The sequence below is a fragment of the Teleopsis dalmanni genome, chromosome 1 (assembly GCF_002237135.1).
Source record: "Teleopsis dalmanni isolate 2A chromosome 1, ASM223713v2, whole genome shotgun sequence".
In the NCBI taxonomy this organism is placed as follows: Eukaryota; Metazoa; Arthropoda; class Insecta; order Diptera; family Diopsidae; genus Teleopsis; species Teleopsis dalmanni.
The window spans coordinates 51,214,392-51,228,997 of NC_051846.1; the positions used below are offsets into that span (position 1 = coordinate 51,214,392).

At 29.9% G+C, this 14,606-nt stretch overlaps 1 protein-coding gene across 1 annotated transcript; it reads right to left on the bottom strand.

The window, feature by feature from the left end:
* Positions 1–5,602: 5,602 nt before the first annotated feature.
* LOC119681181 (trypsin alpha-3-like) lies at positions 5,603–6,352 on the bottom strand. The gene has a single exon (XM_038094296.1). The coding sequence runs from the start codon at positions 6,350–6,352 to the stop codon at positions 5,603–5,605; it is 750 nt and encodes a 249-aa protein (XP_037950224.1).
* Positions 6,353–14,606: the final 8,254 nt, after the last annotated feature.

A 14,606-nucleotide genomic window follows, 5' to 3' on the forward strand; every position in this document is an offset into this window, starting at 1 on the left:
GCAACAAAAACTAAACTTGCTGTGACTAATTTTTAGCATTTTTTTACGTAGTACTTTGTTTTTGCTGCTGTCGTTGATACAAAAAAATGCTTTCCGTGAGCGTAAAATAGAAGCGTGTGCCGCCATTTTAATGTGAGCCTATTTTTATGACAACAAAAACAGCTATAACAAAGTACAGCAACAAATAACAACAACAAATAATGTCAAATAACAACGTCACATACTGTGAGGGTCGTAATGCGATTAATAGATTTAGGCCATAAAGTTGTGCATGTCATAAAGAAAATCAGCAAGTGAACAGCTAACAGCGAAGAGTGAACGGTGTATGGTATACGGTATACGACATGCGGCATACGGCATACGGTAAATGGTGAACGTTGAATGGTAAGCATTGAGCCTGAAAGGAAATTGCCTAATAGTTATAGTGACAAATAAAATAAAAGTACAGTAACTCCAAAAATCTAGTAAGAACAAACAATAACAAAAAGAAAGTATAGTAGAGCACAAAATTTATGTACAAAAGGCAAGAAGATGAATAATTCCACTCGCAAGTACCTCAAATAATTTATTGAGTAGAAGTTTATGTTCAACACGGAAATATGAACTGAAAAGTTAATAAAAACAAAAAAAATGTTATTATTATTATGATTGCTGTTGTTGTTGCTGTTGCTGTTGTTATTATTGTTGTTGTTGTCATCGTTGTGCATGTTGTCTTGTAGTTGAGTTTTATTTTATTCACTTTTTATTAATATCATAAAACTGAGTTGTGTTGAATTTTTACGATAGACTTTATCCTGCCATTGAATATTACAAAGTAATAAAAAGTCCTGGAAGTCCTGCTTTCTTTACTTTTTGGTTTACTTATTTATCTTTTTTTATTTTTTTTTTGTTGTATGCTGTTTCTATTTTTCTTATTGTCTCTGTCATAAAAAACAATAAAATGTACTACATTTGTCATAATATTTAGAATTTTGCACGCAATTTAATAAATAATAAACAAAAACTAAAACAAAAACAAGGAAAAATATAAATAAAAATTTTAGTAACAAATTTACGATAATCTAACGTTTAAATGCTAGTAACGATATCAGCAGTTAGAGATTTATTTCGTATTGTCCTTTTGGCTATATCCTTGCACATTGAATATATTATATTTTTATGCTGTGAAAAACTGTTTTTAGTCTATTTTATTACAATATTTATTTTCGAAATATTGTCGGAATTTTTAATGAAAATTTATGTTATAATAAAATATAGAAAATAAATAAAGATGCTTAATATGCATAATTATTTAAAATATGGCTTTATCTATTGAAAGATATTAATGGATGAATTTTTATTATTGTACAGCACGCAATCTTTTCAATATTTTTTGTTTCGCTTTTTATGTTTTCAAAAGAATATCAAAAAGTATTGAAAATATAAATTGTATAAATATTGAAGATGTCACTCAATTTGAATAACTTGGTAGTACGGTGACAACAGATGTTGGAGCTTTAATTGATGTTTCTACATAGCTTCGTAAACCCAAGGGGTCTTCGCCAACCATAAAAATGTCTGGAAATCATCAAGTATCCATCTTAAACCGACAATCAAAATTTTCAACGCATGCGTGATATTTGTTTTGCTGTATGAATCTGAGACTTGCTATGTGACTATAGCTATTACTCATAAAAAATGTCTGCGTCAGGTTTAAAGTATATAGTGGCCACGAACTATTAGTAATGAACGCACGAACTAACCAATAGCCAATTGATAAAGAAATAGTCCTAAGAGAAGTATGGATGGCTGGGGCATACTCAGCGAAATTGTTTATATTGCACTCAAGTGAAATCCGCAGGGAAGAAGAAATCGCGGTCGGCCGAAAATAACATGAAGAAGAATCATCAGTAAAGAAACGAGTAAGTCATTTAGTGAGCTAAGAGCAATAACGCGCGTTCGTAGTACAGTAATCCCCCCTATAACGAGGTAGATTTCTTCCGCGTTATGGGAAAATGCGTTATAGGGGTATTTCCGTAAACCCCTACAGCCATATTCGTTGGAATTTCCAATGAAGGTTCACAATAGTTCGCTTATTGCGTTGGTAACACTTTTTTTTTACTGGCCGATGTGTGTGGCCAGTATACTTATACTGGCCGAGGTGGAGAAAATAGTATTGTTGTTTTGCGTACATTTCGGCTAGTATAGGCCAGTAACTTGCTGTTTTTTGTCGTACTTGCGAGCAACCGAAAAGGCCTAATAATAATAACAAAATGAGAATAACATATACTTAATAAACATTTAGCGGTGCTTACTCTTTACACTACATAAGATTTTCTTCTTCTTTTTGATTTATGTTTTTTTTCCTGGATCCAATCAGACTTGAGTTTGAAGTTATAGATAAGATTTACCAATAATTAAATTAAAACCATAATCGTACATGATATACGTATGCACATACATACATATATCAAGCACTTACAATATTCAAAGTAATAAACAAAAACCAGAAACAAAAATAAAAACAAATAATAAATAATTATTTAGGTCAATCATTTAGATATAACAATATCCCACAATCTTACACTGTCGTAATCATGTTTGCTTTGTTTTTGTTATAGTTTCTTTATTTTTGTTTTTTTTTTCACTTTTGGTACTCTCGCGGTAGTTGTAGTTGTTGTTATTATTGTTATGTAGCGTATTGTTTTCATGTACAGTTTTCGTAACAAATGATAACAATAACAAAAGAGCAGAAGTACAAGTAACAAAAAAACCAAAGGTAAAATACCTCATAAACAAAGTAATGTGAAAGTTACAATTATTTGAGCCAGAAAGAAGAGAAAATAAACGTGCGTATTGTTAATGTGTTTGTGCATACTTGTGTTTGTGTGCGTTATTATGTTAGTATGCTAAAGAAAAAGTTCCCACCATTTACTTTACTTACAGTGTGTATTAGTCAGAAGAAAAAAACACCGTTCAGCGAAAAAACCCAAATATTTTAGACATTTTCTTTTTCTGCCCCACAGCGCCTCTCCAAATTCCTTTCCCACATTTCATTTTCATCTTTCACTGCTGCACACAACAAATCAAAAACCTGTTTCGTTTTCATTATTTATTTGTTTTTGTTTTTGTTTTGGTTTATTTTCTTGTTAATGTACTTGCTTTATAACTTCTTTTTTTCTACAATTTTTGGTCAAATTTCTTTAAATTTTTTGTTTTTGTATTTTTTTCTACATCCTAAACTTAATCATTTTTCAAAAGTTACTTTCATTCAAAGTTCAAATATTTCTTAGCTCTCTTTTGTTTCAGAAATTTTGCAAAAAAATATAATAATTATTTATTATTAAAAAATAATAAATGAGAAAAACTGCAATGATATAACTTTTAACTAAAAATTCTTTTATTTATAAATTTGAATATATTTAAATAATAATGTAATTCCTACTTGTTTAAGCAAATAAGCGTACGATTTTAATTTCGATATTCATGAAATTTACGAAGACTGTTAAACTAATTTCTACTGTTATATAGAATCGGAGTATATCTCCAACATACCTATACCACTAAATAACATACCCATACCACAAGCAGATAATATAACGTACTTAAGTATTCACCTAGACAGACGACTAAGTTGGCGCAAGCATATTGAAGCCAATAACAGATCCTCCCTGTGCTTAGAGTATAAAGTACTCTTGTATATTAGCATCAGTAAACCTATATGGACTTATGGTATCCAGCTTTTGGTACAATATGTCTCTTCTGGCCTCAGTACCGGCTGTTGGGCGATTTCTCGTTTAAACTTTTAATATAATATAATAAAAAATAATAACTAATAATATAATATCCACCTATTTGGTAACGCTAGTGCTTCAAATATTGAAATTATCCAAAGAGGTCAGTCAAAAATACTGTGAACATTCACTGGTACCCCATAGTATATTAGGAATGAAGTGTATCCAACGAGATCTACAAATTCTCTTAGTTAAAGCTGAATTTGACAATGTAAGAAATAAATACGATAAAAGGCTAACAAAATATGTTAACCCTTTAGCAAGGAATCTCTCACTTCACTCTATTTCTTCCCGCTTAAAAGAAACTGATCGTCCAGCCATTAATTAATATTCAATAGCCTTAAGCAGGGACCGTAACAGTTATCATAAAAAAAATAAAAATCATCTTATAACTGTTATCATATGCATTTTAAAATAAAACTCAAAAAATAATAATTAAATTGAATTTTATATATTCATCAAAAATAATAATTATTATATGCCTTTTATTTTTTTCGCGCAGAAATAACTCTTAAAATTTGCTTCTTATTTTAAAACGCACAAATAACTGGTTACTTGCGTTATATAATATAAAAAGCAAGAGTATCGCGCAAATTCTGCGCGATATTTTTAAAATGAAAATATAAAATGCAATTTTCATACAAGGTAGTTGTTTTTGCAATTCCATAGAAAATGTTTGAAAAGGTTGGTGCAGGTAAAGATTTAGTTCAGTTTTTTGTTTTTGTATTTTGGATTTATATTTGTATTTATCTTTGTATTTTGTAGGAGAACAAATTTGTATGTAAATACAAAAAACAAAAAACTAAACTAAATCTTTACCTGCACCAACCTTTTCAAACATTTTCTATGGAATTGCAAAAACAACTACCTTGTATGAAAATTGCATTTTATATTTTCATTTTAAAAATATCGCGCAGAATTTGCGCGATACTCTTGCTTTTTATATTATATAACGCAAGTATACCAGTTATTTGTGCGTTTTAAAATAAGAAGCAAATTTTAAGAGTTATTACTGCGCGAAAAAAATAAAAGGCATATAATAATTATTATTTTTGATGAATATAATAAAAATCAAATTTAATTATTATTTTTTGAGTTTTATTTTAAAAAGCTCATATATAAAAAGCATGCATAATATTAAGGATAAAAGTTATTAGAATGATAACTATTTACTTAAATAAGAGTTTAGACAACTTTTTGTTGCTGCTTTTTTTCATAAAAAATTTTAAAATAACTGTTATTTTCGGTCCCTGGCCTTAAGTAAAAACCTCATTCTTCTTTTAAGTAATCTGATAAAGTTTAACTATTTTCTTAATAAACCACCTAACAGTTAAAATAAAAATTGTAATATTAAGTAATTAGTGATAAGATTTCAAAATTTATTATTAGTCTCATTGTAAAAGAGAGAAAATGATTCCTTTTCATTGAAAACGATTCTTTTTCATAGAAAACGATTCCTTTTTTTATTGAAAACGATTCGTTTTTATTAAAAGCGCTTCCATTTTATTCAAAAGGATTCGTTTTTATTAAAAGAGAATTGAGTTTTGTTAAAAAACTGATTTCGATTTGGTTTTTGTAGAACTGATTGCGTTTTAGTGAAAAATGTTTCTGTGATAAATCGATTTTAAGATATTCTAGATACTCTAATTTCAAATAATATTTTTAAGAAGTAACTTTAAGTGTTTCTGACAATAATTTTTCTTTACTTTCATTTCAAAAAGTATCGGTATTTACTTACACTTAACTTAAGCATTAATAATTAATTCAAATTATTTTTCAATTTCAATTAAAATTTTTACTTTTATTTTTTAACTTTATAATTGTTCACATTAACTACGAGAATAATTAGAAATGACCTTGTTAACCCATTCACCACATACCACCATACTAGTACAAACTCTTGGATAATCTGTACGACCGCAACCATATCCCCATGACATAATACCAGACAATTTTCCGTTTGCATTTATAACTGGACCACCAGAATCCAAAGTACATCCGTCCTTACCTGGAGCACTTGCACAAAACATGGTGCCTGTGAGTTCATAGGAGAGAAGGCATTCACTTTTTGCTACTGCATTGACTGTAGTAGTTTGCAGTATATTTGAAGGTGACCCGTCTTCACTAGTTAATCCCCAGCCATATAACTTTAATGGCTGACCAGCTGATAGCCCTCCTGTAGCCAATACTGCTGGCGTGAGTGTGGTAGGCATGGCTGTTTTTAATCTTAACACGCACACATCAAAATTGTAGGTTGTGATATTAAATCCTGATGGATAGACCAATAAATCGGCATTACGTCTAGTACCAGTCGCCGAAAAATCGTTGGTATTGCCTTGGATAGTTAACTGATCAACTGTGTATTTATCTTTAAGGCAGGTTGCCGCTGTTATAATCATATCTTGAGCCACTAAGGTTCCGCAACATATCAGTTCACCGGTGCTTTTAAGCCTTATATTAACTGCATATGGTGCTGCACTAATTGGAGTGTCTGATCCTCCAATGATCTTGGCTTGTCCGTTCACACAGTTGGCCAAGGATATTAATAACAACGCAAGCTGAAGCAAATTTTTCCACATTTTACGTGTTGTGCTCGTGAGGCCCCTTTCCACTTTCTACCAAAATTTTCGAATTGATGACTTTTTATATGGGTCTTAATTAAATAATTTGAAAAATGAAAATAAAATTTAAGTAGATTACAAAAAGAATTTATTTAATTTGTTATTATTGATATTAATTTTTACTTGTTTAATTACATAAAACAACAGATGGCAGCAATTGTTATAACTGTTGAGTAAACGCAAATAAAATAATGTTTAAAAAATCCTATTCGAATTTGTTTGTTTAATAAACAAAATTTGTACACATGTGGATAAATAAATATCTAATAAATATAAAACAAAGCTTTATCCATTTGTCTGTGAAACTTTATTGAAACATCTTGTTTATTTAAATATTTATTTTAGTTTGTGCTGTAGACGTTTTGCGCTTACGACGTCATGATTTAGTTACCTCTGGAAACAGTATTTGCAGCAATAATTAGGCCATATGTTCGGTAGTAGTTTCACATTTATGATTCTCATTGTATTTAGTGTTACCATATTGCTGTATAAAATTTAAAATATATAATATATATATATATATATCTATATATCTATATATATCTATATCTACATATATCTATATATAGATATATATATATATACAATAAAATAATTTGCGAGTATATCCTAACTCGGAAGATTTTAAGAGCATTGTTGTTGCTTCACTTGTACATTGACACAAGCTCACAAATCCTGGGTACCGGCCAGTTGTTCAATTAGCGAATTTATGTTTTCATAAGCGTGATTATCTTCTTAGTTTTAAGTAAACCGCTTGACTTATTCCAGTTTTGAATTATTACTTGAAGCTAAGCTTTGGGTACATAATGAATATCCTCGACATTGATAATTAGGTAAGTGTTTTGTAAGAAACTCCATCTTCTTACGGATTTCACAATTGTTTAAGCTGATTTAAGTAAACTTCAGTCACGTTATTTGAACTTAATGGAATTAGCTAACATAACCTTTTTTTCTATTTTTTTTGATGTATTTATCTTCAAATCTTCAAAGTAAAATATTCCATATGCATATGAACATTTATTTATATATATAAAGGTTAAATCCAGTACTCTCCATTATGTATATACCAACAGTTGACCTAAAAACTTTAATTTCAAGAAATGAAAAAAAATTATGTTAATTTTTTTTTTGCCGAATGTGACGCCTCTTATGAGGAAAAGAGACTATTTAACAGTTAAAACGGTTCGAATAGAAATGAAAAGACAACAACAAAAATTTTATTTAATTTATTGAAAATTGGCTGACCATATAACACTGTTTCGAGTATTGCTAAGTACTCATCGTCAGTGGTCTTAAAAATATTTGAATTTTTTTAATTAGTTTATTGTCCGTATGTAATTTATTTTGACTGCAAGTGGCAGGCTTAGAACTGAATTATCTATTTTCCTTTTAGAAAATCTATTTTCCTTTTAGGGTGCTAGGGATTAGTTCATATGTTATTTGGCACCAAAGTGATGAATTCAACTATGCTTTTAAATAGTTAACAAATCGATGCTCGTATTAGGGTGTCGGCTATATATGTCAATTACTAAGTCTCTTTGGCTATCTCATCTGCTACTGCAGTTCCTTCGATATCTCTATATCCAGGAATTAAAAAAAGAATAATCTTTGTGACCACACTGTTTTCTTGTTGAGTTGTGACGTTTCATTTGAACTTTTGATAAGCCGTTGACATTCTACAACTTTCGCATTTGAATTCCTAAAAATCCATTTTGATCATTTTTTTATCACCAGTACTGCTACCTTTTTTTTTATATAAAATATTATGTTAAAATAAAAAGCTAACTATAATATAAGCCCCAATTTTTTTCAGAGTAGCATGAAATACTCGCAACTAGCGAAAGTAAACATGTGAAGCAACAACAATGCTCTTAACATTTTCAGAGTTAGGATTTACTCGCAAAAATTTTACATCTTAAGTTTCAATGCAGCCAATTTCAAAAGTCAAAGTATAATGAACGTTTATTGGAAATATGTTACAAAATTCCAGTCATTCGTCGTAGATCATTGAAAAACAGATGGTTTACGAAGTATATCTGTTAATAAAGTATATTACATACGTTAGCAGCTGTGATATTTTTCTTTGATCTTAAGTTTGTTTTTTATATAAGTTATAGTTATATAAAAATATGAATTTAAAAACACGACCTAAAGACACAATATATCAAAACAATAAGATAAGAAATGCTTACCATTGCTCTTCTATTATTTATTTTGTTTTATTTTATTTAAATTAAATAATTTTTAATGTTTTTGATTTTTATATATCATATTGTACACAACACAACAACAAACATATGCAAACGGAATAGAAACGGAAAAATAGAAAGTTATTATATAATCAAATAATTAGGCCAGCACTACTGTACGGATGTGTTACATAAAGCAATTACAAATAGCACAAAATCTGGCTTTAGGAAGACTAATTATGATTCCTTGGTATATTAGAACAACAGACATGCATAGAGATCTAAGAATCGACTCAGTGAATAAATATATCAAGGACAGAGCCCTAAAATTATTCACAAAAGTTGATACGTTGCCCAACCCCGCCCTAACAAACCTTAACTCCACCTGAGGACGCACATGAAGATATACTGATCTACGATCCATCATCAGTTAGAAGACAAATAAATGATAATGATTCTAGTGTAGTTGAAGTATAGTATGGGGCAGGGATAAGCCCCCCAGCCACAAAAGATCAAATCACAACAACAACAATATGTCAAAAAAAAAATTTAAGTATATTAAAAGTGATGCCAATTTGTTTCAACCAGACTTAGTGCTGTTTGTTTACAACTCTGAAATAAAAAATACGGCTAATATACATTTTTTAAACTAAATTAATACTACACTCAACACAATAAAAGCACTATTTTAACTAGTGTACTTAGGTATAAAATTTCCCATATAAATCCTTAATTCCCATTCCAGTTATCCATGGCATAAGTTTGTAGTTTAATTTTCCTTTCCAGCATAAAAAATATACTTCATTCTTCTTTCTTTAAGCTGTTGCATGCATTGTTGATAGCTTTTTCTTCTCCTTTTTTTTTTTGTTAATTTAAAGAAATTCTTAGTTCCCAAAGGATATTTTTTCTTTTGAAAAGAAGAAAAGGTCAACCATGTACACATTTACGATATTAACAAACACATTAAATTCATATGATAAGAAAATTTATGAGGCACCGAGCATAAAAGTTGGGCAAAAAATAAATAATATATAAAATTAAATTAATGCAACAAGACATCTTTATAATGGGTATATAAAAAGCAGTCCAACTCCGCCTACTCTCGACTCCTTGCCAAGGCAAGAAGAAGACAAGTACGAGCATATTTCATTCTTAAATATGATTGATGATTAAAACAATTTTATGAAAGAACAGGAGTACGAGCAGGAGCTGGAGCAGGAGCAGAAGCAGGAGCAAGAGCCATTTTTTCCGCTCATAAACATATTCAGTACACACCAATAAACACCAGTAAATGCTAACATACATTAAACGTACTAGGAGGAAGAAAGAAGCTGTGCGAAGGAATTCTCAATTCTCACACCCGAATGGAAGCAGATGGTGTTAAGTTTATTTTCGCCTGTCGGAAGTATAGACTTCAGATACAAATAAACGTACGCGTACGCACATGTGATTTGCATAAAATTATCATTAAAATTTAAGTACATTATTTGTTGTTGTTGTTGTTGTTGTTGTTGTTGTTTTCTTCCTTTTACTTTTTTTTTTGTTTTGTGTTTGTCTATCTGTGTTTGAGGAGTGAGGAATTCTGTGCGGCATGTCGAGTATCTCATAGCTTAAAAACTTAGACAGTAGTATGTACTTTTTCTGGCATAGAGACGAGCGCTCGAGATACAAGAACCGGCATAGAAAATTTTATTATTTTGCTGACAACAAGTTTGGAGTTCCTGAGGCATTTATTTAGCATTCGTTGAACGGAGGAATGTGGGGTGAGTGAAATGAAATTCTCGTTACACGTGAAAATATATGGCATAAATTTATTAATTGCACTTCTAGTTAGTGTGTACTTAGGCTTAGTTTTCGGATATTGAATTTCACACCTTAAGATCGAAATGCCTCTATGTGCTTTAGTTCAGCCGTCAAATTTTTAATGTAATTTTAAATTTCATATAAATTTTTTGTTTCAAGTTTGGCTTTTGTTTTAAATGCACAACAAAATAACGTATCCAACAAACATTAAGTCAACCCGAAACTTATTAAAATTTTTGAAACTGCATACTTTTGCTTGTTATTCGAAACATTCGCTTTAGTGCAAATGTGTTCGCATGTATCTCGTATGTTAATTTGCTGTCAAATCGCATTGTTGTCAGCAGTTTTCACTCCATCCAGCCTGGGTTTTAAGTTGCTAAGCTCTGCATGTATCCTGTTTCCTTGCAAAGGCACTCTTAGCGCACGAATTAAGTTTTTTTTAATTATTGCCAACGAGTTGTGCTCAAAAAATGGTTCAGCGCTGTTCAGTAAGCGGGGTTCGGAGAGGGTGTGGGGTATAGGGTGTGGTATGTTTACTTATAAAGACAAACTAATTAATGTAAAATTTAATTGTTGCATATTTTGTACTCGTATTTTGTGTTCATTTTTTACCTCAGGTACTTGACGAGCCAATTATGAAAATAATTAAATTTAATGGGCGTGTTTTAAATAATCGTTTCAGGATTGTAATGATTTTCCTTGAGCAAAATGAAATAGTTCTTATCACCTTGAATTTTTCTTGACAGACACCTATAAAATAAAAATTGTGTGGCATATAGGGTGTTTCATTTCAAAATGTTTTAACTTTGGGAGGAGATACTTTGAACTGAGAAACGAACTAAATCTAATAGAGGGATGGGTTACACTTTGAATATTAAGTTAGTGTTTCAGGGAATCACTTCATTATTGCTAACTTTAAGTAAGAGAAAAAGTATACACCACCTTAGACATTGGACAGAAAACTGCAAAATTATACATTTGTGGAATTTCATGATTTAATGGATATTGTAGAAAATGAGTATCTGAAACTGAAATAAAAGTCGTCTTAACTTGTTAAAGTTTTTAACTGATAACTACAAATTTTCACATATTTCGTTTTATCCTTGGAAATTATAACAATTTTATATATTTACCTAGTCTGTTATTTTTCAATTAAAGATTGAAATCTTTGAGTAAAATGGATTAGATTTTATCTCTTTGAGATTTTAACATATATCTATAAAGATACAGATGTTAGGTATTCTGATAATGTCGTTTCAAAGTGTTTTATCTACGGCAGATGATTTCTTGGTATGAAAAATGAACAAACTCCCATATTGAAATTGGATGAGTTTCTTAGTCAATATTTATAGAGGAAACTAGAGATAAGTAAACATTTATACACATGACGTAACCTTACTCTAGACGACGTTTGACTGCACCTCAACTGAACAACGTGTGTCTTGTAGAAATATTTGATATTTAAATTTTTTACGCCAGTTTTAATAAAATAATATAATAAAATTATAACAAAACTATAATAAATATGAGTTTGAATGATTTGGATATTGTCATTAGGTAAGAAATACATCATTCAAATGTTCTTGACGAAACATTTTACGATACTGAATGTATTTAAGACACCTTTAGGTGACTTGGCAATAGTTCCGCCATAACTTGAAGGATGTTTATTTTCTAAATGTCAAGAGATTGAGTATTATTTGCTTCAACCTCTAGTTTCCACGAATGCCTTAAGGCAGATTACAATCCAAGTATTATGATTGTTTCAATAATCGTTACAATTACACCGTAAGTGACTTATTATTTTGCGAAATCTCTAAATTTTCAATATATGATATTAAATTTGATGACCTCTATTTATACCATAAATTTTTTGTCTTGAACTTATTTATTTAAACTATCTCCAGTAGTTTTTACAACAAGAAAAAAAAACTTGGAAACTATGGAATTAAACACGATTCTTTGCAAAAGCCCACATCTGAAATCCAAAAATGATATATCGCATGATCTCGTTGGATAATACACATCAAGAGTCCGACAAATTTCTCGTAACAAAATCCAGAATTGACATATAACGAAATTTCGAATTCTTGATAACGCCTTATTGAATCAAAATATTTTACTATCATATATCTTTAATTTCATGCCAAACAAAAAGTGATAATCATATGGCTGTGGTCATCAAAATTTTGAATGCGAAATGCACCTTCGACTAAATAAATATATTTGTAATTATTTTTATAATTATGGCATAACAAATTTAGTGGTTATTAAACGAACTATATTGTAAAACGACAATCCTTAAAGCAGACGTATGATTCGGTGTTTATTAAACGAACTATAAGTATTGTAAAATAGTAAACCTTAAAGTACACGTATGATTTTTGGAATAATATATGACATTGAGTGTACAGTATTGCTACATCAATACCACGAGTTGGATAAATCTTTACTTCCATTTCCTTGCAAAAGTAATGGAATTCATTCTTCTTCTTCTTCTTGTTCTTGAGTTAGTGCTATTACGCACTTTTACTGTATAATGGCTGGGGGATTATCACTACCCCATACTAGGCTTTAACTAGGCTCTGAAATCATATAATTTATTTGTCTTTTAGTTGATGGCCGACCTTAAATCAGCATATCTTCCTGAGAGTCCAGAAGTGGACTTGAGGATTGTTAGGGCGTGGTTAAGTAGCAACTTTAGTAAATAACTTTAGAGCTCTGTCTCTGATATATTTTTTCACTGAGTCAATCCTAAGATCTCTATGTATGTCTGTTGATCTAATATACCATGGAATCTTGAAATGTCTTCTTAAAGTGAGGTTTTGTGTTGTATTATTTAACTGATTGTATCTGTTATCTTAATCATTTTACATATAAAATATTTAAATTAAAATAAATTATAAATAAATAAAGTAAATTTGTTATAAATGATTGCAATTTTAAATTATAATTTTTATTGGGCTACTCTGATCTTATGACTGGGTTGCAAATAAAAAATTGGTTTTTTTCCAACATCTTCAATGTTGTCTAAAAGATTTTTTTTTATTATTTAATAATTATTATTTTGTACAATGCGAAAATAAATTTATAAATTTTGATAACATATAAAATTGATTGCAATTTTAGTTTTGGAACCTCTAGCGGATATAAGAACTTTGATTTAAATTGTGCTAAATACTTTATCTGATTTTTCTTGGAAATATTTGGCACATCGGACACATGTCTTGCAAAATTGATGCCAACTTCACAACTTTTAATCATGTGCTTCATACAAGTGATGTTGAAGAATCTCGAACATTCGCAAAATACTTGTCACAAAATTAATATCACACAGTCTCAAGCACAGCTCAAACTAAACACCATCTCTTATGTACTGAGTTACACATTTCTTAGAAAAAATTATAATTATTTATGTTTCATTATTCAAAGGCAATTAATTTCATTTAAGACAACAATTTTAGCTACTTTTTTGCGAAAAATTTCTACCGCATGTGCAAAAATATCTCTAGCAGCCAAGCAGCAAAGCAGCAAAGAAAAAAATCGGTTAAAAAGTCAAGGAAAAAAAGCAAAAAGTCAATGATACCTTGTTAAGGTATCTTTCTAAACTTGTTTAAAATAATTCATAGAATCTGGCAAAAAGAGTGCGGATTCTTTAAAATAAAAGGCATGCCGATTCGGTAAGATTTGCCAACACGTACCTAAACGTTCATTTCCATAAAAATCCAAATTATTTTCAAACGCCAGAGACATTGAACTTACTACAACAACAACAACAAAAGGAATTAAATTTTAAAAGAAACATATACAATAAAAAAATTATACAAAAAAAATAAAAATTAAAAAAAAAATCATAATAAACACGCGTACATTTTCAGCACAAATCCAATTAAAAATTCGATGATCATTAAATGCTGAATTTATATGAAATGTTGGTATGACCAGCTAAAGCTACCGCAACAGCAACAGCAACATTGTCCAAAGTAACGACAACAACAACAATAACATCAACGGTAACAGCAAGTAGAGCAACAACAACAACAAGTATAATAAAACCAGCAATAATAAAAAGTCATAAAACTAAGTGTGGCTTAAAGTATCTAACGTGACTTGGAACACGTACTATGCGCACTATCACCTGTACTCCAAGACGCTCTGCAAACCAAGGCGGTAGCGACAACAACAACAACAGCCAAAAATTACAAAAACCACATGAAAGA